At 61.6% G+C, this 24,591-nt stretch overlaps 1 protein-coding gene across 6 annotated transcripts; it reads right to left on the reverse strand.

Moving 5' to 3' along the window:
- Nucleotides 1–2,329: 2,329 nt before the first annotated feature.
- Nucleotides 2,330–22,622, reverse strand: C18H16orf95 (chromosome 18 C16orf95 homolog). Of its 6 annotated transcripts, none has more exons than XM_089319770.1 (7): nucleotides 22,301–22,618; nucleotides 21,601–21,652; nucleotides 20,724–20,864; nucleotides 17,169–17,315; nucleotides 16,441–16,477; nucleotides 11,502–11,691; nucleotides 2,330–2,712 (listed from the first exon to the last, which is right to left on the reverse strand). In XM_089319770.1, exons 1-7 carry the CDS (start codon nucleotides 22,312–22,314, stop codon nucleotides 2,466–2,468), a joined length of 828 nt encoding a protein of 275 aa, XP_089175896.1. In that variant the 5' UTR covers nucleotides 22,315–22,618; the 3' UTR covers nucleotides 2,330–2,465. The 6 variants fall into 6 exon arrangements, with proteins under 6 accessions (XP_089175896.1, XP_089175898.1, XP_089175897.1 ...); XM_089319773.1 differs by lacking the exon at nucleotides 2,330–2,712 and adding an exon at nucleotides 9,194–9,421 and having other exon boundaries at nucleotides 22,301–22,616; XM_089319772.1 differs by lacking the exon at nucleotides 20,724–20,864 and having other exon boundaries at nucleotides 22,301–22,619.
- Nucleotides 22,623–24,591: the final 1,969 nt, after the last annotated feature.

Genomic DNA, 24,591 nt, shown 5'->3' on the forward strand with positions numbered 1-24,591 from the left:
TCCGTGCGGTGCCGGCTGGAGTCCCAGCTGCTCCCTTACCGATCCAGCTCCCTGCTGGTGCGCCTGGGAGGGCAGCGGTGGACGGCTCAAGCGCGTAGGACCCTGCCAGCTTGTGGGAGACCTGGATGGGGCTCCTGCCTCCCAGCTTCAGCCTGGCCCAGCCCTGCCTGGTGCGGCCATTCGGGCAGTGAGCCAGCAGATGGAAGCTCTTGCTCTCTCCCTCCCTCTGCAACTCCGCTTTGCAAATGAGCAAAATCAATCTTAAAAAAAGAAAAAAATAGCCAACAGTTACCGCGCTCAGCATCTTGAATGAGTTCCCAACTCGTGCTTCTCTAAGACCTGGACACTGTCTACTTGCCTTGGCCAAGCGTCGAGCGGTAGCACTTGGAGTCCAGTGCTAAGCTGACCTCCACCGTGGACCTGGCAGCAGCCAGAGACCCTTCTTCCCACAGACCGCCACACACGCAGGCTGCTTCGCTTCCGCTGTTAGCCCCCTGACCTCCTGTCCACCCCTGGGGCTGGAAAGCACGCAGCTGCTCCAGGCAGCGCGGCACCAGGCAGGCAGACAGCCGGGCCTGCAGCTCTCCCGAGAGCTGAACCGAGCAGCCCTGGACGGGAAAGCAGGCCACCCACACCCCGAGGGACAAGGGGTCTGCTCTGCCAGGGCCCCGCAGGGACCCAGCAGACGCGTTTCTAGCAGGACGACGCCAACCAGCTTTTCTCAGTCAGAGGACTTCTTCCGGAAGGAGGATTGAGGGAATTCCCCCACGAGAGGCTGAGTGAGGTCCTCCTGCGACGTCCTCCCTGGTCCTAGGACCCTCATCTGGGAGAGCAGTTCGGGGCTCGCTCTCTCCCAAAAGGTGCCGCACCGCCCGCCAACGCCACTCGGGTCTTCCCTCTGCGCAGAACTGCTCCCACCTGCTCCTCTGCTGGCCCCCAGCTGCCCTCGGCCAGCTCTCCCGCGGGCGCCCCCAGGACGTGTCCCTCTCTCCAGGACTGCCCTACCAGGACTGCCCCAGTCCTGGGACGCTGCAGCCATCCGGGCAGGGGTCCACGTGCTCCTCCCCTGCACCTGAACTCTGTGATGGCTTCCCCTGGAATGTGGCAGCAGCGGAGCTGGCCCAGCGCCTGGGCCCAGCTCTGGCAGCTTCTACACCACCTCTGGGGGACACTCACTCTGGCACTCAGCTGCCATGCTCGGGGGCCACCTGGGCCCTGGCTGAGCTCCCAGCTGCCAGCCAGCACCCCCTGCTAGCCGTGCGCCTGCGCCGCCCTGGAAGAGGGTCATCCTGCCCCCAGCTGAGCCCCGGCTGACACCTTGCAGGGCAGTTTTCTCCACTGGGTGTTGTCTAAACTGCAGATGTATGAACCAAACAACGAAACAAACGCTTGTGTGGCTTAAAGGCTTGGCTGTCACGCAACAGTGACGACGGCAGTGGTGAGCAGGTGGCCTTGCCTCGGCCCCAGTGAGAGCTACAGGGACAGGCGCGTGGCCTTAGGGGTCCCTGGGCGCTGCCACAGCTACTGCCAGGCTAACAGTGAGAAACAGCGTTTCTCTTTCCCTCCGAACTCGGCCTATTCTGGAGTAAACCCGGAGATCTTCAAGCTAAGAGCCTCTGAAAGTGATATGGAGGGTGCCAAGTCAAGACGCAGGGAGGAACGGGTCCTGGGGCATCACTTGCATTTCTGGACCACGCTGATCCTGGAGATGGCCATCGCCCCTAGACTTCAGCCTAGCCAGCGTGAGTCAGCTATTCTGCCCCCTGCATCCCCACACAGCAGCACCAGTAAGAGGGAAAACATCTTCAAACACACTGAGATGGCGGCCGACGCCCCCCTCCATGGTCTACAAGGAGTGACAAATGTGCCAGCCCCTGTCACTCACTTCACAAAGGGCCCCAGGCCTGCTGTGACCAGTCCAGCCGGGAGGCAGCCTGGGTCTAAAGAAAGAACTGAAACGACCCGGAGGCCCCACTGACCTCGTCACCTGGAGCTGTGGGCCGGCCAGGCTGACCGAGGACACTGAACTGCCTGGACCTCCGGGGCCCTCAATCCCAGAAAGCCCGGTACACACACCCCCCGCCCCTCCCCACGGCAACCCAACCACTTCCTGCAGTGCAGATGTCAGCAGGACCGTTCAGTCCTAGCGACACCCACCCTGCTGTCCTCTTAGGCCTGGAGAACGCTTTGAAAAGCCCCAAAACCACGTAAGCGCGTCTGAGACGCCGTCAGTACTCCACGCTGACGGACAGACCTCACCGCCAAGGGGCGGGCGCTGAGTGGGGAGGGGGCCGCCTGCCGCGGGCTCTCTCAGGGACAACGCAGGCTGTAGCACGATTTATTTTTATTGCACGGTCAGCTGACAGCACACAAATTCCAAGTGACATCACAGTTGTTTGTGCAGCTAAATGGCTGTCCTATCCCTGCACGGGCTGCTGGCCAGGCCCGGGGACAGCTGCTTGAACTCAGCATTGTAATAACGGTTGACAAGGCCCCCAGAAAGCTGCCGCTCCCCGCTGTGCCCCGGCAGCCTCGGGCCCAGGATCAATCCCATCAGCCATCTTATCTGCAAGGAAATGACAGGATCCCAACTCCCTGCTCTCAAGAAGGGGTCCCTGGGGCAAACGGCGCAGGAGTTGGCTCTCTGAATCAGCGTCGGTGATGGAACGTGGTCCAGGAAGAGCTGGTAGCGGCCCCGGCTCTGGCTGGGAACTGGAAGACAAAGACGACAAATCATGCGCTCTCTGGGGTCCCACCCTCACTGTGTCCTTCCCAGGGCCTGGGGAGCTGTCATCTTGCAATTAAAACTTGGTCACTATGTTCCCGGAAGGAAAATGCTTAAGACAAACAAGAGACGTCAGGAACCGTGTTGACACAGCTATGTGCTCGGTGCATCCGTGGGGCAACGGTGACTTGTCACGTTTCAGAGAGCTGAGGCTTGCCGGTGACACGAGCTCCTTTAACAAGATTTGGTCTGTGCCCCGTGCGTGCACCAGGAGTGGGGACCCCCAGGACAGAAAGGGCGGCACAGCGCCCCAGGCGAAGTCGGGGGTGCCCTGGAGGCCTGGTCCACACAGGAGCAAGCGGGGAGACGCAGGCAGGACGAGGAGGCAGGCACCTGGGTGCATCCTGCCAGCTCTGACACGCAAGGCAAGGAGTGGGTGGTGTAACAGAAGCCGCGATGGAGGAAGCAGCAAAGGGACCGTGTGACCCCCCTGAGGCGCCCCCACCCCTCCCAGGGTGACCCTTCTCTGGGGAGGGAAGCATCTGGCAGCCCAGCTCAGCACACTTCCTGCTCAGCCCCTCAGCCACCCCCCATGGTGCCCCAAACACCCACAGGCCTTGCCCCCCCCAGAAGTGCCAAGGTGCCGGATGCCCCAGGAGCAGTCCAGGTGGACACGGTGCCGTCTCCTCCCCCGCTGGGCTCTGACTCCCCTCCACCACGCCCGTGCCTGGCCCAGGAGCAGGTGGGCAGGAGAGTACAGACCGGGGCCTGGGCTCTGGACGCAGCCTCTGCCTGTGTGAGCCCCGGGGCCGCAGGCAGCTTCCTGACCGCGCCCTGCTCCTTGTCCGGAGGGAACAGGGCAGGAGGACCAACCCTGAAGAGCACTTCGGAGGAGCAAAGGAGCCAACTGAGGTCGGGGGTGTGAGCTTCCTGTCACTGAAACACAACACCTGAGGCAACTAACTATCAGCAGGGATGGCGGGGCTGGCGCCATGGTGTGTGGGGTTGAACCACGGCCTGCAGGGCTGGCATCCCACAGGGGGACAAGTTCAAGCCCCGGCTGCTCCACTTCCAAACCAGCTCCCTGCTAATGCACCTGGGAAAGCAGAAGGTGGCCCAGGTGCTTGGGCCCTGCTCCCACGTGGGAGACCCAGAAGAAGCTCCTGGCTCCTGGCTTCATATCAGCCCAGTTCCAGCCATGGTGGCCACCTGGGAAGTGAGCCAGTAGATGGAAGATTCATTCTCCCTCCCTCCCTCCCTCTCTCTCACTTTGCTTTTCAAATAAACTTTTTTAAAAATTAAAGCGAAATGGCTCCTTTGGCTCACAGTTGGGAGGCCCAAGTCCAAGACCAGATGGCCCCACTGGTTAGGAATCTGCTGAGAGGGGAGGGAGGAATGACCACACACGAGCCAGGAAGCAGAGAGCAGCTGGGCCAACGCAGGCTTCTGTGATGACCCTCAGGACAGCCTCCCTCCCACGCACCCCACGCATCCCGACCTGAGAACCTCCCACCGGGCGCCACCTCCGAGCACGCTGACCAGACCCACTGTCCACCTTGGAGCACCACTAACTGATGACTCGGGGTTAAGTCCTGCGAGTTCAGGGCGAATCCCATGCGAAGCCCCGTGGGAGAGTAAAGGTGGGCACCGCCACCGCCACTGCCACTCGGCCTCCCACTCTGAGGGCACCAGCAGCAGCAGTGACCACAGTACTGACCAGCTGCACAGCACCTGCTGTCCAACCCATGCACACATGCAGGGGGAGGTAGCAGAGACAGAGAGCAGCATATGACCCAGCCCGCAGAGGTGCAGAGGTCAGCGGCCCTGCTCCCCAGCCTCCGGTGGGCTTACAAAGCCATCCCCCTCCTGCAACCATCAGCCTGCGTCCCAGCACAGCGGCCCCTACTGCCCCGGGGCAGAGCAGCACGGGAAGGCCAGACAGGCGTGCCCGTCATCACACTCAGGGCCGGATGTGGCTTGGTCCTCCCCCGTGATTCTGCCACAGGACAGTTTTCCTCCAGTGGCCCGGTGTCTTCCGTCCCTGGGGGAGAGCAGACACACCGTCTTCCCCGAGACGATGCCTGCACACAAGGGCACCAGGGATAGCAAAGTGCACAGAGCATCAACTTCCATCCACTCGCGGGCCTGGGTCTCCACGCCTGGACAGGGAGCAGGCGTTGCCCACCAGGTGGGCTGTCGGAGGGTCCAGTGTACCAGGGACAGACGGAGCACTCAGGACAAAGACGAAGAGCCCCTGCCCACACTGCACAGCCATCCCTACCACCCCTGAGGCGGAGGCGGGAGGTGGCCAATGTGCTCGTCCCACAGCTCTGCCAGTTCACAAGTGCAGGGCAGCCGCTGCCCCTCACCCCCGCCGCAACCAGATTCGGAAAACCGTGTCCGATACACTGGCCGCTGGGCACACGGCAACGCGAGCGACTGAATCCTGAACGGGAATGTAGGTCAAGGGCTCTGGGCAGCACAGAGACACCATCCCAGGGCCAGAGAGAGCTCCACAGGGCTGGGCTCCGTGCTCACTGCTCATTGACATGTGGGAATGGGTGGGCCGGCGCGTGGCGCACTAGGTTAACCCTCCCCCTGCGGCGCTGGCATCCCATGTGGGCACCGGTTCTAGTCCCGGCTGCTCCTCTTCCAGTCCAGCTCTCTGCTGTGGCCCAGGAAGGCAGTGGAGGATGGCCCAGGTCCTTGGGCCCTGCACCCCATGGGAGACCAGGAGAAGCACCTGGCTCCTGGCTTTGGATCAGCGCAGCGCCGGCCATTGCGGCCATTTGAAGAATGAACAACAGAAGGAAGACCTTTCTCTCTCTCTGTCTGTAACTGTACTTGTCAAATGAATAAATAAAATCTTTTAAAAAAATAAAAATTAAATTAAAAAAAGTACCTGGGACTGGGGACGGGATGTGTTCCTCCAGTTCTCTCAGTGGAGTTCTGGGTACCACAGCAACAGACGCCTCCCAACCAGCGTCACCCAGAGTGCAACACAGAGCCCCCTTCTCCGGTCTACCCAGGAAAGCTTTTCAGACAGTGCCCTCTTGTGGCGCCTACGCTAAGCTTCCAGAAGACGCTGGAAGGCAGAGGAGAGCCCCAGTCTGTGATCCCGACACGGCTACGCAACACCCAGTGTCACCAGGACAGCACAGCCACAGGACAACGGGGCAAATGCTCCAAGAACAAAACCTCCGTCGCCAAGGTCCAGACATCAGCCCTACCAGGTTTTCTGCTGTGGCCTCCAAGTGGTCCCCTGCACCCACTCCAGCCTGTCTGCCCATGCAACTCGTCTGAGCCAGGGAGGTTTCTCTAAAGCGCTCACCGCTTTAGAGGTGACCTCCTAACGGCTCCCGAGGGCAGCCAATGCCTGCTCCACCTCCTTCGCTCTCACGTGGCCAGAACGCCCCAGACCTGCACACCTGCTGTGCCCCTGCCCTCACTCTCTGCTGACAGGTTAGCGGGACGTCTTCAGCTCTGCTCCCGATGGCCCTTCCTACAGGAAGCTTCTCTGAGCCCCAACACCAGTCTGCACACCGTGTCTTACCTTGAGCTCCTCTCAAAAGCACAGCCGGAGGCAAGCAGAGTTCAAGAGTTTTACTGGGGAAGGGCTCCAGTGAGCCCGGGACGGAAGGGGTCAGGACACAGGGGGTAGCGAGAAGGTGAGCACGGAGGGCAGCCGGGCTCATCTGCGGGGGAGGGGCTGAGGGGGCCGGGATGCTGTCACACCTACCCATCGCCGGCCGAGGGCATCCAGCCTGTCCCTGCCGGGGCTCCTGCACCCAGAGAACAGCCTGGGCAGGAGCCGCTGGTCCTGTGGCAACACGGCAGAGGTAGGCAGGAGGTGGGCAGTGCCCCAGCCCTTCCCCCAGACTCACACACACCCCCTCGCTGTGCGCATCACCGCATCCCTGCAGCCCCAGGGCACGTGGGCCCAGGGCACCGGCAGCCCTCTCACACGTCCCAGTGCCTGCCCCACAGCAGCACCCAGCAAGCGCCTGCGATTCAGCCACGTTGCCCCAGGAGAACATGGCTTCCACTCCCCGGGAAGACGACAGGGCCCCCCGGCGGTCATCACAGAGGCCCCAGGTCCCCTGAGGGCCCTGCCGCAGGCCACGGACTCAGCACCTCTGTCCTGTGCACCTGGACTCCCACCTCTCTTCCTTCCCCCTCCCAGCGCAAGCCCTCTGGAGTCTGGCCTGTTTGCCACTTTAAATCCTCCCTCCACTCACCTCCGTGAGAACCCGCCCATTGCTTCCTGCCTCGGCAGTGGTAACGGGTTAGCTCAGGTGAAGAGTGGGAGTGGTTTCCGTTCCTCCTGGCCCTTCCCTGTACTCTGAGAACCCTCCCCAGTGACCTGTATTGCTTTTTCAATTAAATTTGTATTTCGAGGTGATTACAGATTCACCGCTTCCGACTCAGGCACCGAGAGATCCCGTGTCACCCTGCATCCAGCGGCCCCAGCTGGCAACACCCGCAAAACCACAGGATGGGTCACAGCCAGGACGCCCCCAGGCAAGTCAGGAGCACGCGGAGGCCCCGTCGCCTTTCCTGGCCACAGCCTCTTCCCTCCTCAGCCTCCACACCCACGTCTGCTCTCCACTTCCGCGACCACGTCACTCCGAAACGTGATGCGGGACTACTGGATACTCACAGGCGAAAGAACGACCCTGACCGCTGCTTCTCACGCCCTCTACAGAAACAAAACTCAACCCTAAGAGCTAAAAATCTAACGGCTAGAACTACAGAAGCTTGGAAGGAAACACAGCTGTAAATCTTGTGACCTTGGACTAGGCAATGAGTCCTTCCACATGACCACATGACCTAAATCACAGACATAAACAAACTGGATTTCATTGAAAACCTTTGTGCTTCCAAGAACACCAACACGAAAATGAAGAGGAAACCCACAAAACGGGAGAAAACATTTGCAGGTGGTCAGATGAGTGTCCAATATCTGGACTACCTACAGATCACACACAACTCAGCAACAAAAGGAACCCAGAGACAGCAAGCAAACTGCCGCCTGCAGCACCGGCATCCCATTTGAGCGCCAGTTCAAGTCCCGGCTGCTCCACTTCTAACCCAGTTCCCTGCTAACGGCCTGGGAAAGCGGCAGAGCATGGCCCGAGTGCTTGTGCCCCGGCACCGACGTGGGAGGCCCGGAAGAAGCTCCCGGCTTCAGCATGACCTAGTCCCAGCCATCGCAGCCATCTGGGGAGTGAACCAGCAGATGGAAGATCTCTCTGTCTCTCCCTCTCTCATTTTAACTCTTTCAAATAAATAGATAAATCTTTGAAAACAGTCAGTCTACGCAGACACTTCCCCAAAGCACACACGGGAGGGCGCCCAGCAGCAGCGGCCGTCGGGAAGCACGAGTGAGGGTGCAGCTTCGGCTTCCCACGTGGAGACGGCTGCTGGCAGGACAGACACAGGCGGTGGGCACACAGCCCCCCACGGCTGCTGGGAACACACAACGGCACAGCCAGCACACAGCAACTTGGCAGGTCCTCAAAACAGTCGTCAGTCACCGCCTGACTCCACGATTCCACACCTACACATCCACCCAAGGCAAAGCCAAACACCCACCCAGGAAAACGCTAGCGCGTAAACGTTCAGAGGGCCGGAGTCACAGCAGCCCAAAGGTGGAAAGAAGCCCCCGTCTATCGGGTGCTCACACACTCGTCCATCCACACCCAGAGCCACTGGACTAAAGACTGACGTGTGCCTCAACACGGATGCACCTTGAACACGCGCCATGGGAGAGAAACCACAGCATGTGCAATCCCTTCGTTAAAAAATGTCCAGGGTGTGGGGCTGGCATTGTGGCATCGTGAGTTAAGCTCCCACCTATAACACCATGTGGTTCGAGTCCTAGCTGCTCCCCTTCCGATCCAGCCCCCTGCTGATGGCCTAAGAAAGCAGCCGAAGATGGCCCAAGTCCTTGGGCCCCCACACCCATGTGGGAGACCCAGATGAAGCTCCTGGCTCCTGGCTGTGGTCTGGGACAGCCACGGCCACTGCAGCCATTTGGAGAGTGAACCAGGAGATGGAGATCTCTCGATTTCTCCCTCTCTGTAATTCTGCCTTTCAAATAAAAATAATCTTTAAAAAAAATATCCAGAATAGGCCAATCCAGACATAAAAGTAATTAGCTATTGCCAGGCACCGGGAAAAGAAGGAAGACGTGGCGGCCTAATAAGCACACACCGTCTCTTTTGGTATGACGTCCTCTGGCGTCAGACAGTGGCAACAGCTGCACAGCTGTGCAACTATGTTCTACACTTCAAACACATGTGACTATCTCAGTCTCCAGCCGCCCCCTCTTCCCCAAACAGCCGCTGGGGTCACTTCAGGGCCCTGCTCCAGCGATCTGACGACCCTGAGTGAGAAATGACTGCGCGTGGACCCAGCACCTAAGGACAAGACCCGTCAGTGAAGGAAACGCGAGGTCACCAGGTGGAAGCTCACAGATAACATTTATTGACCTCATTCATGGCCGGCTCTCGCCGCACTCGCACGGCTCTGCTACGCTGGAGTCGCCTGATGGCCAACAGCCCAGCTCGAATCTCGGTGCGAAACGGCCGGCACCACAGGCTGCTCCTGACCTGAGGCCTTGATTGTGACTAACGGTTTCATGGAAGTGCTTGACAAAGCTGAAGGTTCCAACTTCAAACCCAGAAAAACTGGCTGGAAAGCAAAGAGAAAGAAAGACAGTTACCGAGCCCTCAGTGCCGGCCTGCCCTTGTGGGAGAGTGGGGACCCCACAGGGCTGGGAGCGTCATCTGGTTCCCCACCGCGCGGGGCGAGTCCCTGCAGGAAACGGGCTGAGGCGCCTTCCAGCTGCTGCAGCCACGTGGGGAGTGACCAAGCAGAGGGAAGATCTCTCTCTCTCTGCCTTTCAAGTAAATAAAAAGACCTTTAAAATAAATAATAAAAGAAAAGAAAAGAACTGAGCTAGGATCTCTTTTTTTCTTCCTCCCTCTCTTCCTCCTTCCCTTCAAACTCACTATGTGGTTTAAACACAAAGCTGGGGCTGGCGCCGGGGCTCACTTGGTTAATCCTCCGCCTGCAGCGCCAGCATCCCATGTGGGTGCCGGTTCTAGTCCCGGCTGCTCCTTTTCCAGTCCAGCTCTCTGCTGTGGCCTGGGAAGGCAGTGGAGGATGGCCCAGGTGTTTGGGCCTCTGCACCCACGTGGGAGACCTAGAAGAAGCCCCTGGCTCCTGGCTTCGGACCAGCACAGCTCCGGCCGTTGCGGCCATTTGGGGGGTGAACCAGCGGATGGAAGACCTTTCTCTCCACCCAGACCCCTTCCTGTGCACATGCCCAGAGAGGCTGCCATGGTCCGTGTGGGACTCCCGCACAGCTGTTCTGCACAGCACTACTGGGACCACACGAGTCAGAGGCCATATGCGTGTCCCACTCCAGAAGGGACAAGCAGACCCACAGCGGAGAGGGACTCCCACTTCCAGTCATGACAGTGACAAGGATGGAGTCCATCTGCCATGACCAACCAGAGGCCAGGTAAAAGACGCCTGACAACTGTGTTCAGATCCTGGACATCTAGAATATTCCTCCCACACACGAGTGGGGCTGACAATTATGGAGCCAACAGGCACATATATGTACACCAGACCTGTGTGTTCTGTATGTGAGTATGCACTCACAGGCCTCCTACCGACGTACGTTTATGTGCACAGATCCACAAGGACTCATTTGCACAGAGGTCTCTCGGAAGCGGCTGAAAGAGAACGAGCTGGCCGGGGTAATGGTCAGAGAAGGCGGCCAAGCGGAGGAGAGAGCAAAGGACAAGGAGACAGCCGGTAGCCACAGTCCCAACATGAGCCCAGGGATGGCCCTGGGGGCTTGGTCAGAGGAGATCGTGGCAAGAAATGACGGCTGTGGGGCTCGAGGGTTCCAGGTGCGGCACGCAGAGCCTGGCAGGTCCCCAGCTGGACAGCAGGGAAGGGATTTTCCAACACGGAGCCTTAGCAGCAGGGAAAGGGTTGGCGAGAGCTAGCACTGGTCTTCTTCTGACAGCAGGGCGATTTTAGAACTCAGCCATAGTCGAGTGCTGAAAGACAGGCAGGAGGCCTCAAGATGCGCCAACTCCCCAGCAGCCTGCTGACCTCTCCGGACTGTTCCCGGACTACATGTCAGGAGTGAGCAGGGGGCGGGGCTGGGGCACAGCGGTCAGGTGCCACCTGCGACACTGGTATCCCATATGAGCACCAGTCTGAGTTCCGGCTGCTCCACCTCCAATCCAGCTCCCTGATAATACACCTGGGGGAAGCAGATGGCCCAAGTACCTGGGTCCCTGCCACCTCCTAGCTTTGGCCTGGCCCAGCCCCAGCTGTTGAGGCCACTTGGCGAGTGAACCAGCAAATGAAAAACCTCTCTCTCGGTAACTCTCCCTGTCAAGGAGAAAGCAGCAGCAGGTCTGAGTGCTGTGTCACGGCTGCTCTGAGCCCGGCTCTCCCAGGCCCTGAGGCTCTCCCAGCCCCTGAGGCTCTCCCAGGCCCCTGAGGCTCTCCCAGGCCCCTGAGGCTCTCCCAGGCCCTGAGGCTCTCCCAGGCCCTGAGGCTCTCCCAGGCCCCTGAGGCTCTCCCAGGCCCTGAGGCTCTCCCAGGCCCCTGAGGCTCTCCCAGGCCCTGAGGCTCTGAATCCTGACGGCCCTGGGACGGGAGCTTTTCTACACCCGTTTCTTGAGGGGTCAAGAACCTGAGAGACCAGAGCCACCCAGAGTCCCTCACTCCCCCACCTGCTCACCGAATGGCCCCGATGGCCCTCAGGACGGTCTGGAGGAGGGTCAGCAGGGAGTCCAGGGAGCTGGCCGTCCTCCCCGGGGCCGGCGGCTCATCCTGGCCAACGGCCTGGAGCTGCTGCCACTTGAGCAGGAGGCGCCTGTCGCAGCAGACCCGCCAGCAGTTGTAGTGCGCACGGGAGTCCAGGGGGCGCTCTAGGTGGAGAAGCGCGGCAGTGAGGACGGCCGTGATCCCACGATCCTCCTGGACACAGAGGCCGAGACGGCCCAGGGCCTCTGTGAAGTGGGACTGGCAAGACCCTCACGGAGACCAAGGAAGGGCTGCTGGCCGACTGCCCCTGGTTCCGTCTCTTCCAAAGCGCACCCTGAGTAACTCTGGGTGATACAATGCTAGCTGGGATTCCCATCACAATCCTGTTTGGGGGCCAGCACTGTGACGCGGCAGGCTAAGCCTCCACCGGGGATGCCAGCATCCCAGAGGGACGCCGCTTTGAGACCTGGTTGCCCCACTTTTGATCCAGCTCCCTGCTAACAAGCCTGGGAGGGCAGAGGAAGATGGCCCAAGTGCTCAGACCCCCGCGCCTGCATGGGAGACCCAGAAGAAGCTCCTGGCTCCTGGCTTTGGCCTGGCCCAGCCCTGGCCTTGCGGCCACGTGAGTGTGAACCAGCAGATGGAGGACTGGCTGATCGCCGTCTTCCCTCCTAAAACACGTAATTTTAAGACCCTGTGTTCTAGAGATGGGGGAGGGAGCAGGCGCCACGTCACACTGGGGCCCACCCAGCGCTTCCATCTCCTGTCTCCCTCCAGACTCCTTTGGTCAACCTGTGACCATTCCGTGTTCTACTCTATATTATTAATACACTACAGTATAAATAAATCTCTATTTAGCATTAATGTAAGAATGCACTATTAGTGTACAATGCATAACGTTTTCCTCACGAAACAACGTGACCGGAGGCCAGCACTGTGGGACAGCCTGCGACGCGAGCACCCTGCTCCAGTCCCACGCAGCCCCCTGCTGGCGACCCAGGGAGAGCAGAAGATGGCCCAGGTGTCTGGGCTCCTACCGTCCATGTGGAGACCTGGGAGATTCCTGGCTTCAGACTGGCCCAGCCCTGGCTGTGGGGCCATCCAGGGAGTTAAAGAGCACATAGAAGTTCTCTTTCTGTCTCTCCCTCTCTCTCCATAACACTTTCAAATAAATAAATAAATGAATCTTTTTTAAAAAAATTCTGCTTCATAAACAAAGCGGACAAGCACCGTGGAGTAGCGGGTAAAGCTGCCGCCTGCAGTGCATCCCATGTGGGCGCCAGTTCTAGTCCCAGCTGCTCCACTTCCAACCCAGCTCTCTGCTGTGGCCTGGGAGAGCATAGGAGACGGCCCAAGTGCTTGGGCCCCTGCGCCCGTGTGGGAGACCTGGAAGAAGCCAATTATGGCCAACTGGGGAGTGAACCAGTGGGTGGAGACCTCTCTCCTCTCTCTGCCTCTCCTTCTCTCTGTGTAACTCTTTCAAATAAATAAACAAAAAATCTCATATGTGAATTTGCTCTTTAAAAGGGAAATCACTTGGGCCTGAGGCCAAAGATGACATCTCGGGTCCTAAACTCTCTCTGAGCTCCGGGCTGTACGATGGGAAGGACCTGGCTCTCCTGGGGGCAGTGAGACCTGTCCGTCAAGGCCTCTGGTCTTGCTTTCACGATAAAAACTGTGGAGTAAAAATTAACCCTGGTTTTTAAAAACCTATCAGATGACACATGTGATTCAACAATAAACTAAGCTTTTAGCTTTTTTTTTAAGATTTTATTTATTTGAGAAGTAGAGTTACAGACAGTGAGAGGGAGAGACAGAGAGAGAGGTCTTCCTTCCATTGGTTCACTCCCCAAATGGCTGCTACAGCTGGAGCTGCAGAGATCTGAAGCCAGGAGCTTCTTCCTGGTCCCCCACATGCGTGCAGAGGCCCAAGGCCACAGCAGAGAGCTGGGTTGGAAGAGGAGCAGCTGGGACTAGAACTGGCACTGATATGGGATGCCGGTGCCGCAGGAGGAGGATTAACCTACCGCGCCACGGCGCCGGCCCCAGCTTCTAGCTTCTTAAAGATGAAAGTATCGAATGCCTAAAACAGCCCATGAAAATGAACCAGCAAAGCTGTGCTGGCCCAGCGCAAAGAGCTCCTTCTCCAGCTGCTGTCCCCGCTGCCAAGGAGTGCGCCACCGCCTGGTCCTGGCTCTCTCACTGCCACTTGAGCTGTGTTTACTGCTTTCTCTGATTTACAGGGTCTACACAGGCCCCTGTGACGCAGGTCCGAGCTCCAGGCAGGGCCCCGGCTTTTCTCACGGACACGAGCACCCAGCAACGGCTGCACGGCGCTTGCTTCCCGCACGGACAAACGTCTCAGGGACGGCCCGTCACCTCAGTGCATGTCCCTGCGCCTCCCGGCTGCCACCCTGACACCCTGCGCCACGACTCACACACAGCCCGCCTGTGTCCACCCTCCGGCCGGCCGAGGGATGCTCAGGTCACTCCGGTGTTTGCTGAGAAAACTACCGCTACGACAGGGGTGCTGCAGGAGTCTGCGCCTCTCACCGAGGCGTGGGCCGGCGCGCATTAAGGGAAGACACACTAAACTCTGCAAGATCCCTCCACCCCCCGCAACGGCTATGACCATTTACACCAGGATAAAGTCCTCACTTCTCTACCATGAAGAGGCAGGTGGGGGCAGCTATTCATTTCCCAACCATGCCCCCAACACTGCCTCTGGAAGCTCACTCAGAGCCCCGCCCCCAGACCCGCCTCTGTCCTAGCTCACTCAGAGCCCCGCCCCCAGGCCCGCCTCTGCTCCTGGAAGCTCAGAGCCCCGCCCCCAGACCCGCCTCTGTCCTAGCTCACTCAGAGCCCCGCCCCCAGACCCGCCTCTGTTCCTGGAAGCTCACTCAGAGCCCCGCCCCCAGACCCGCCTCTGTCCTAGCTCAGAGCCCCGCCCCCAGACCCGCCTCTGCTCCTGGAAGCTCACTCAGAGCCCCGCCCCCAGACCCGCCTCTGCTCCTAGCTCAGAGCCCCGCCCCCAGACCCGCCTCTGCTCCTGGAAGCTCACTCAGAGCCCCGCCCCCAGACCCGCCTCTGCTCCAGGAAGCTCACTCAGAGCCCCGCCCCCAGGCCCACCTCTGTTCTAGCTCACTCAGAGCCCCGCCCCCAGACCCGCCTCTGTTCCTGGAAGCTCACTCAGAGCCCCGCCCCCAGACCCGCCTCTGCTCCTGGAAGCTCACTCAGAGCCCCGCCCCCAGACCCGCCTCTGCTCCTAGCTCAGAGCCCCGCCCCCAGACCCGCCTCTGCTCCTGGAAGCTCACTCAGAGCCCCGCCCCCAGACCCGCCTCTGCTCCTGGAAGCTCACTCAGAGCCCCGCCCCCAGACCCGCCTCTGCTCCTAGCTCAGAGCCCCGCCCCCAGACCCGCCTCTGCTCCAGGAAGCTCACTCAGAGCCCCGCCCCCAGACCCGCCTCTGTTCCTAGCTCAGAGCCCTGCCCCCAGACCCGCCTCTGTTCCGATCCACTCGTTCCTGTTCCTACAGTCCCCAAGGACTCAGTGCGAGGTCACACGGCACACCAGGGGAAGGACATGGCACGGGCCCAGGAAACGAGCCGGCAGTCAAGTCCACCCCACCCCACCCCGGGTGGGTGAGACGCCCCTCCTAGTGCTACATCAGGAGAGTGTGACTACCCGTGCTGCGTCACCAGCACATGACACACACACACACACTACCTCACCAAGCCCTCGGGCAGAGTTCAAGGCTGATTCTGGTGACGACATTTTGAGATCCGTGCGTGGTCTTTTCATAATGCACAATTTTCCATGGACTTCTGAAGGCCCCACTTAGGAATGTGCCTGGCGTGACTAGGAACCCCACTGCTCTGTGAGCGCAAGGGAGTCACTCCCTGTCCATCACGAGCCACGAATGCACACGTTCTGAAGCCACCAACACCCGCCGAAGGTGCCAGGGAACGAGCATACACGTGTATGCTTCCATGTTACACACGTGTAACAGGCCAGAGCCATGAGCATGTGAGTGTAGAAAAGGACATGTGTAGGAATGCACACCGTAGCGTTACACATATAAATGCACACACACATGTACACGTGCCATAAATATGTCTACGTTCCTTCAGAAGTTCATAGACAATGTATATCATGAAAACCTATGCACGGAGTTCAAAATTTTGCACCAAAATAAACATCTTTTACTTCCATTTTTCCACGAAATTTTGGAGGTATCCTTATAACCCAGACACACACACACACAGACACACACAGACATGATACCATGAATTATCAAAGATTAGGGCTTTGGGGGCCAGCCCTGTGGCACAGCAGGTAAAGCCACCACCTGCAGGGCCAGCATCCCATATGAGCGCCAGTTTGAGTCCCAGCTGCTCCACTCCCGATCCAGCTCTCTGCTGTGGCCTGGGAAAGCAGCAGATGGCCCAAGGCCTTGGGCCCCGGCACCCACATGGGAGACCGGGGCTGGGCGGGGGGGGACTCCTGGCTTTGGATCAGTCCAGCTCCGGCCATTTGTGACCATTTGAGGAGTGGACCAGTGGACAGAAGACCGTCGTGTCTGTCTCTGCCTCTGCCTCTCTTAACTCTGCCTTTCAAATAAATAAATAAATCTTAAAAATCACAAATATCAGAGCTTTTTGAACCAGCTACAACGCCGTCTACGTCATCTAACCCCCACTGCGAGCTGGTTTCATCCGAGAGCCAAAGCTCACAGACCAACCGCGCTGAGCCGCTCAGGGGCCATCGGCACGGCAGTGCCTGAAGATCGGGGTGGGGACGCCACAGCTGTGTTGCCAGGCGTGGTCTGCGCGGTCGGCACCCCTCCCTGCTGCAGTGGCTGTGGGGCCCCACCTTTCTTGGGGAGGGGATGAGAGGGAGCGCGTGCAGTGTTACCTTGGAGGCCTCTAAAACTCCGCTGCCTTTTCACCGTCTAAAAGACAAGAATGTGGGTGGATGGTCAGCCCTGTCCCAGCAGGGGGGCCGGATGGCTTGCATTCAACCCTGATGAATCCCTGGCCATCCCACATGCAAGCCAGGGTCTCCTCAGAGGTTCACTGGGTCGTGACTCTGGGGCAGTTTGCTGTTCAACATTAGGAGCCAGCATGGAGCTGTGGGCGAGGGAAGAAAGGGAGTCTCTGACTTCCACCCGGGACGCAGCAGAAGTCGGGAGAGAAGGGGCCGCGGGGCTGGGAGGCGGTCGGGCGAGGCAGACCCCCAGCAGGCACTGCCTGGGCACCAGGGCAGTGGGGACGGCAGACGGGGCCCAACAAGGAGGACAGCATCTGAGGGTTGGTCCCTCTGGGCACCCCTCTCCCTCTGCCTCCCTCCACGCCAGCTGGAGCCAGCGGACCCTGGAGAGACGGAGGAGGGGGACCAGGCGAGGTGAGGCCGAGGCCGAGGGATGGAGAGAGGTGGCAGAGGAGAGCAAAGGAGAGGAAGGGGGGGGGGGGGGGAGCGGGCAGCAGTGAGTGCAGCAGGCCCTGAACATCAGGGGACCAAACTGGCCGTCCCCCGCGTACCCTGCCTCCTGCACTCAGCTGCCCCCGGTCACGGCCAGCAGGGGCCTTCCGTGGACACCGGAGGCCTCTGTGCCCCCCTCACTGCTGTGAATCTCCCCTTACCTTCTTCGGAGACCTCAGGACCTGGGGCACCCAGTAGGGCATCATCGCCTGACTCCTAGGCACCGGGAGGCGGCCCCTAACGCAGTGGCACAGGCAGGGGCACGACTCTGAGGCTTTGGGGACATGAAACCGCACCGTCCTCTGGCTCTGACAGAGAGGAAGGGAAGAGTTCAAGAGGGAACGGAGCTGTACCCTCAACGACCCCACAACTCAGCCTGGGACCCAGGGACGGCCTGGAGGGGCTCCTCTCCGCATTCCCCTCCCACAGACAGCCCCACCAGCCCTGCGGGGGACACAGTCTCCCCTTCATGACGACCCAGAGGTGGGCGCATGAGGCCCAGCCCCCAGTACCTATCTGCACAGATCCACGTGGCTCCTGGCGGCAGGACAGTGGGCTGGGTTAGGAGGCCCGGCTCTGTCCTGAGCCTCCTGGCCCCCGCGGAGGCCGCTGGCCCCAGCACTTGGCCGGTCTGTGCCTCAGTGTTCTGCCAGCATCCTGAAAACCAGGTTCTGAACGGACCCCGCCTCCGATCCAGCACTTCACCCCAGCACTGTATCGTGTGACGACACTTTCGCACGCGGCAGTCCCTCCCCCGCTCCACCCCCACTTTGGCCAACAGGATAAGGAAGAAGTGGCCTTTGCCAGTCCTGGGCCCACAGGGAGGGAGCTTTAGGAACTGGGGAGAAAACCAAAGCCACTGCTCCTAAATCAGCGAATCCCACGTCCAGCTGGGAGAGGTCCCCGGGCGCTCCACGGAAGAACACTCCCCCCTCCCCCCGGAGTCAGCCGTTGCTTGTTTGCCCTCCCCTGGCGACCACCCTCCTGGTGACCTGGGTCTGGGAGGTACTCTCTGAGCCCTGCCGTCATGTTTCTCTCGGGGCAGCTTTAAGGCTGGTGGCCAAAGTCCACACTCACTGACATCAAATCGGCTCCGGCCCCAGGGCCCCACTCAAACCCTCCCCACCACCACGGGCAACAAGAACCAAGGGCTGACCCCTCACCCGTTCCCTAGCACCTGCACGTCCTGTCCGCCCAGTGAGCCGCCCCCCCTGGAGTCCGTGGATGACTTCACCCCAGCACAGCCGCTGCAAACCACAGGTGACCACCAGCCACCCACCTCCCAGCTCTCTGCCATGTGCCCGAAGCCTCTTGTAAATCCCACGTCACGGACAGCAGCTCTTGGAAACACAGGAAAGCAAAATGGTTCCTACCCCTCACTTCCAGAGCCACTGACACTGGCACAGGGGCCCTGCGACTCCGCCGACACTGCCCACCTGGACAGAGCCCGCAGCGGGAGGGCTTGGCCTGCAGGATGTCAGTCTCGGGCCCCCCATTTTCCCTGTGCTTTCTCATCGCTGCCAGCTGAGGCTCCCAGCAGGCTGCCTGCATCCCACTCAGCTGTGAGGGGGACTCAGACTCCAGCAACGCCTGCCTGCTGCTCGCCCGCTTCCCGGGAAGGCTGCCGGGAAGGACAGCATCAACAGCCAGATGGAGCACGGCCCGGTGCAGAGGGTGGCCAAGGGGCACGCGCTTCCACCCTCCGCACGCTCTCAGCCCTGCCCCTTTGGGCTCTGTGGCAGCTCCAGGACGCAGGCTCGCTTGACGGCATCATGGCCACTGGTGGTCAAGCTCCACCTGCAGCCCCGGAGCCCGGGGTCACTCAAAGCTGCCATCTTTGGGCCAGAGCTGCCTTCGTCCTGAGGCTGTCCTAGGGCCTGCCAAGGCACAGGCCTGTCACCAAGGACATCACACAGGTCTTGGGAGCCCTGCACGGACGCGACGACCGAATGCCAGAGCAGACTGGCCTGGCGCCTCACGCGAGGATTTCAGGGGCTCTGAGCCAGGAATGCAGGGAGGCCTGTCTCCTGCCCTCACAGTTCCACAGACCCGCGGCTCCCGTGTCACCTCCGTCATCACCATTAGAACACGCCTGGGCCAGCCACGGCTCTCACGGCACACAAGCAGGGCGGGCCTGCTCAGCTGGGCCCAGCCCCACGCAAGTGGCAGGAGCAGTCAGTGGTCATTCCGAGCTATCGCACCCGGGGCAAGTCGTCACCCACACGCGCACATCTCCAGGACGCCCGTGAAGCCTGGAGGGCGGGGCCGGGCAGCGGGGCCGACTGAGGGAACCGTGCCCACACACCTCCCGGTTCCCTCAGAAATGGTCCCAGCTCCGCGGGACGTCTTCCGGGACACTGCAGCGCAGGGGACTTTGCGATGCATGCTGGGGCCAACATCACGCTGATAGACCAGCAGATACCCTCAGGAACACAGACCCAGAAACAGCACACCAAGTCCAACAACACACGGCAAGGTAACACGACCAAACCAGTGCAATTCATCGCAGCAACAAACCGACCAAGAGACAGCCCTAGGACAGCCACGCACACTCCACACTCCGCACTGGCTCCCAAGCTCTCAGCAAAGCAGGCCAGGACGGGCTCCAGCCCCACCGCTCGCAGCTCCCGACGCGGAGCCCGGAGCCGTCCAGGGCCGTGGGCGAGGCCAGCGCGGTCCTCTGGGCTCCACGCACCGCGCGGTCGGTGACGGAAGCACGCACCGCTGTCGGGAACGTCCAGCAAGGCAGGCGTTCTGCCGAGGAGCTGCTGGCTTCGTTTCCCGTCTTCAACGCACACACACCGCCTCACCCACCACCACTCCTGCGTGTTTCAAGAAAAATTGAGGCCTAGGTCCATCCAAAGGTTTGCACACACACACACGCAGCAGTCTCGTCTGCAGACGGAAGGCAGACAGAACGCAACCGCGCACCTGGAGGGGAAGGTAACACGGGCCTCAGTCATCGACACTCGGCGGCCGGTGTGCGCGGCCCGGGGGGACCTCGAGACACTGGCCCTGAGTGGAGCAGCCGGACAGAGAACAGCGCCTTTGTTTCTGTGGAATCCTCAGACCGCGGGTAACCCACAGTGCCAGAACGCGGCGGGTGCCAAGGCCGGGTGATGGCCTCCCCGGGGAACACGCACACCGAGACTCCCCAGCGCGGCCACTCGAGACGTGCAGTTTTATGCTACGTCTACCGTACTTCCCTAAACAGCTTTACACGTGCGCTTTAAACACACACACAAACCGTCTACCAGAAACGCTGAAGCAAGGCGTCACCCGAGGGCCCTGACGCTCACCCAAGACCCCGACCCAGGGCGTCACCCGAGGGCCCTGATGCTCACTCAAGACCCCGACCCAGGGCGTCACCCTGAGGGTCCTGAAGCTCACCCAAGACCCCGACCCAAGGCGTCACCCAGACCCAGGGCGTCACCCGAGGGCCCTGATGTTCACCCAAGACCCCGACCCAGGGCGTCACCCCAGGGCCCTGATGCTCACCCAAGACCCCGACCCAGGGCGTCACCCGAGGGCCCTGACGCTCACCCAAGACCCAGACCCAGGGCGTCACCCGAGGGCCCTGATGCTCACCCAAGACCCAGACCCAGGGCGTCACCCGAGGGCCCTGATGCTCACCCAAGACCCAGACCCAAGGTGTCACCCGAGGCCCCTGATGCTCACCCAAGACCCCGACCCAAGATCCGCTGCTCATCACCCACCTGTTCCCGGGGTCTCAGTGAGGAAGGCACCCAGTAAGGCAGCGCCGCCTCGGCCCGGGGCACGGGCAGGCGGCCCCCGAAGTGGACGTGGCACTCGCAGCAGAGGGGCTCTCGGAGACCATTTTGGGCGCCAGGGTACATCTGATCCAGAAAGGACAAATTCAACGTTTTACTGCATGTGCAGTCACGGGGAGGGGCCTTCCAGAACCCGAAGTGCTCAGACGGACGCGATCCATGGACAGGGCCGGGGTCCTGCTTCCCACAGCGGCCCAGAGACAGACGGACGCGATCCATGGACAGGGCCGGGGTCCTGCTTCCCACAGCGGCCAGAGAGAGACGGACGCGATCCATGGACAGGGCCGGGGTCCTGCTTCCCACAGCGGCCCAGAGAGAGGCCGGCTACCGTGACTGCCAGCGAGGGGCAGCCGGCACCTGCAGACCAGGTCCACCGGCACCTTCAGCCGCCCACTGCGCCGTTACCCTCTCCAAACGGCAGAGGCCCAGGGGACAGCAGAGCTGCTCTGGGGTCCCCGCGTCACTGCCCAGAGCACGTCCTGGTTTGCAAGGCTGGAAGCCCCACGGCCCCCCAGGTAGAAGAGGGAGGGCCGTCAGCACCTCTCGGGACTGAAGAAGAAACTCAAGTCCAGAGTAGGTAAGTGGGGGGGTCCCACCGCGTCCCCCGGGCTGACAGGTGTCCTGCGGCCCCGAGGGGAACTGGGTGCTCTTACACGGAGATCTGGGGGCCCCGCGGTGGCCCTGCTACCACAGACTGCCATGCCTGGCATTCTCTCACGCTGTCTCTGCACCCAGTTCTGCACCTGCCGCCACCCCGAGGGGCACGTGGGGGTTGGGAAGCAGCGAGGACCCGCTTCCTTACCAAGCGATCTGAGAGGCACACGTCCTCCCCGGAGGTCCGAAGGCTGCTCTTCCTAGGAGGGAAGACCCCACTCAGAGCTCCGGGGCTGTGGAAACTGAGGCAGGGTCAACCTCTCGGACCTGAGTCGGCATTAACCCCAGGGACGGAAGGGTCACCCCTCTGGGCCCAAACGGCCTGGGGGGACTGCAACAACAGGGGCGCGGCCAGCCTCTGGCCACTCCCGGGTGTTGGCTGTCCCGAACGGCTCAGCTCGCTCCAGGTCCGATCCAGGTCGCTCCAGCTGGACCCGCACGTGGCCCAACAGGAGTCAGGGGCACTCTCACTGGGGAGAACCCTACAGCACACGGAGCTGCCCACCAGGCTGGTGCGGACCCGAAGGAGAAGGCCCTCCCGTGTCAAACCCTGGGTGCCCCCTCTCCGACATCGCCGGGCCCTGGGCTTCCCCCTCCTCCCCCGCAAACCGCGGACGGTGGCCGCACGCAGCCTCCAGGAGCGCTTGGCCGCCGGACAGGCACGGTGGAGGCGCTTCTAACAGGACACCACTGAGGAGGCCGCGGGTGTGCGCTGCACAACATGTCTGCCCGGGAGGTCCTTGTGACCAAGGGAGACCAGCAGGAGGGGAGGGCCGGACAGGGGTGAGGGGTGGGGGGGCAGAGGGGAGAGAGAAGGCGGGCCGGGGTCGGGCCGCAGTCCCGCGCACCTGGTTGCGGCCATGCCTGAAGGCCCAGTCCTCCTGACATGTGCCCGAGGGCTCAGGACGCCCGCAGGGAGGCCGGGGCCGCCCGCCTCCGGGGCCCTTGGGTCGCCCGGCCCGCCATGGTGCGCTCTGCCGTGCCTGCACCCTACGGAACCGAGCCCAGCCCGAGAGCCCGGGCCCGCACACGCAGCGGCATGGCGAGGACAACAGCCACGGAGCCAGCGCCGCCTCGCACCCGGCTCGCGGCCGGCCGCCCAACAGCCCAGGGCGCGCCTCACGCCGATTGGCCCGCGGGTGGCCAATCAGGCACTGCTCTCTAGGCACGTGCGCTCCGTCGGTGGCTGATTGGTTCCTGCGGCAGCTCGGGGTCCGCGGGCCGCGCTGAGGGCGGGGCGGTGCGGGGGGGGGGGGCGCTGGGGGCGGGGCTGCGTTTGGGGGCGGGGCCGCGCCGGGGGGCGAGGCCGCACAGGTGCGCCCCCCCCCCCCCCGCCAGGTGAGCCCTGCCAGCCCCTCCCAGCCCGGCCACGCGGGCGTGGCCCCCGCAGCCCAAGTCCCCACTCACCATTTCCAACGAGCGGGCCGGTGCGGCCGCGGGACGCCCCAGCCGGCCTCTCTGCCCACTGTCAGGAGAGAGGCGAGAGTGAGGCAGTGTCCTGGTCACCGCATGTCCTGCACCGCGTGGGAAGCGCGTCCCGAGGTGCAGTTGTAGCTGGTGCTCAAGTTGCTGCCCCGCCCGGGGGCTCAGGTGGAGATTTTTTTTTTTAAGATTTATTTATTTATTTATTTATTTGACAGGCAGCGTGGACAGTGAGAGAGAGAGACAGAGAGAAAGGTCTTCGTTTGCCGTTAGTTCACCCTCCAATGGCCGCCGCGGCCAGCCCACCGCGCTGATCCGATGGCAGGAGCCAGGTGCTTCTCCTGGTCTCCCATGGGGTGCAGGGCCCAAGCACTTGGGCCATCCTCCACTGCACTCCCTGGCCACAGCAGAGAGCTGGCTGGAAGAGGGGCAACCAGGACAGAATCCGGCGCCCCGACCGGGACTAGAACCCGGTGTGCCGGTGCCGCAGGCAGAGGATTAGCCTAGTGAGCCGCCACGCCGGCTAAGATGTATTTATGTATTTATTTTAAAAGCTGAGAGAGATCTTCCATCTGCTGGTTCCACAAATGGCCACCAGAGTCGTGGCTGGGCCAGCTCAAGCCAGGAGCCAGGAGCTTCTTCTGGGTCTCCCACGCGGGTGCTGGGACCCATGCACCTGGGCCGTCACCCCCTGCCTTCCCAGGCCACAGCAGGGAGCTGGATCCGCAGCAGAGCAGCCGGGACTGGCGCTGGCGCCCAGCATGAGAGGCCAGCTGCACGGACTGTCGCTTTAAGGGGCAACCTGGGCCCAGGGTCCTGGAGTCCAGAGTGGCTGTGACCCCCAAGCGCTGTGTCCGGGTCCCTGAGTCTCCCGCACTGTGTGCACTGAGGTGGAGACGGGATGTGTGGCTTCCCTTCATGCCTCTGCCCCTGCAGGTAGGACCCTGAGCGCCGTGCACTAGTCTGTCTTACAACAGGCCTCCCCCCACTTCCCAGCCTTCCCAGCACCCTGCACCCCTGGTTATAAATCGGGCCGTCATGAGCAACTCGAACCCTGGTGGGTGACGCCGCAGAGCGACCACGTTGTCCCAGGCACTGCTGGGGTCGTGACCTGCCCAGGGCTGCACTGGTGGCCCGTGCACACGCGTGTGCTCCCCACCGCCGGCAGCATGCAGACAAGGCTGTGCCCTGCCGTTTGGGCGGTTCAGTAGCCCAGAAAGCCCGTGTGCACACATGTGTGTGCGTGTGTGGACGATGTTAGCCCTGGTCTCAACGGTGACGGCAGCATTACCCAGTGATCTCGCCACGAGCCTCACGTTGGACCGTGTCCGTCCATGTCTTCCCACTTGGGCGTGCTCTCGGCTTCCCTGCCGCCTCCACTTGCTTCCTGAGCCCACGGAAACGTGGCTGGAGGCCCAGCGAGACCCAGGACCGACTCCTGCCCCTCCCCAGCCCCAGAAGCTGTGGCCCCCACCACCGGGCTGCTGTCTTTAACCTCAAGAGTAGCTCTTGGGGCAGCGCTGTGCCACGGCAGGCTAAGCCTCTGCCTGCAGTGCCAGCATCTCATTTGGGCACTGGTTCGAGTCCCGGCTGCTCCTCTTCTGATCCTGCTCCCTGCCATGGCCTGGGAAATCAGGGGAAGATGGCCCAAGCGCTTGGGATCCTGCACCCGTGTGGCAGACCAGGAAGAAGCTCCTGGCTCCTGGCTTCAAATCCA

The sequence above is a fragment of the Oryctolagus cuniculus genome, chromosome 18, assembly GCF_051225735.1.
Source record: "Oryctolagus cuniculus isolate XC-2025 breed Fujian yellow rabbit chromosome 18, ASM5122573v1, whole genome shotgun sequence".
In the NCBI taxonomy this organism is placed as follows: domain Eukaryota; kingdom Metazoa; phylum Chordata; class Mammalia; order Lagomorpha; family Leporidae; genus Oryctolagus; species Oryctolagus cuniculus.

Coding starts and splice junctions, on each gene's coding strand:
- C18H16orf95 (XM_089319770.1), bottom strand. Junction 16,478..17,168: donor TCCTGAGGTCTCCGAAGAAG/GTAAGGGGAGAT, acceptor CTTGTCTTTTAG/ACGGTGAAAAGGCAGCGGAG. Junction 11,692..16,440: donor GAGTTTTAGAGGCCTCCAAG/GTAACACTGCAC, acceptor TTCTCCACCTAG/AGCGCCCCCTGGACTCCCGT.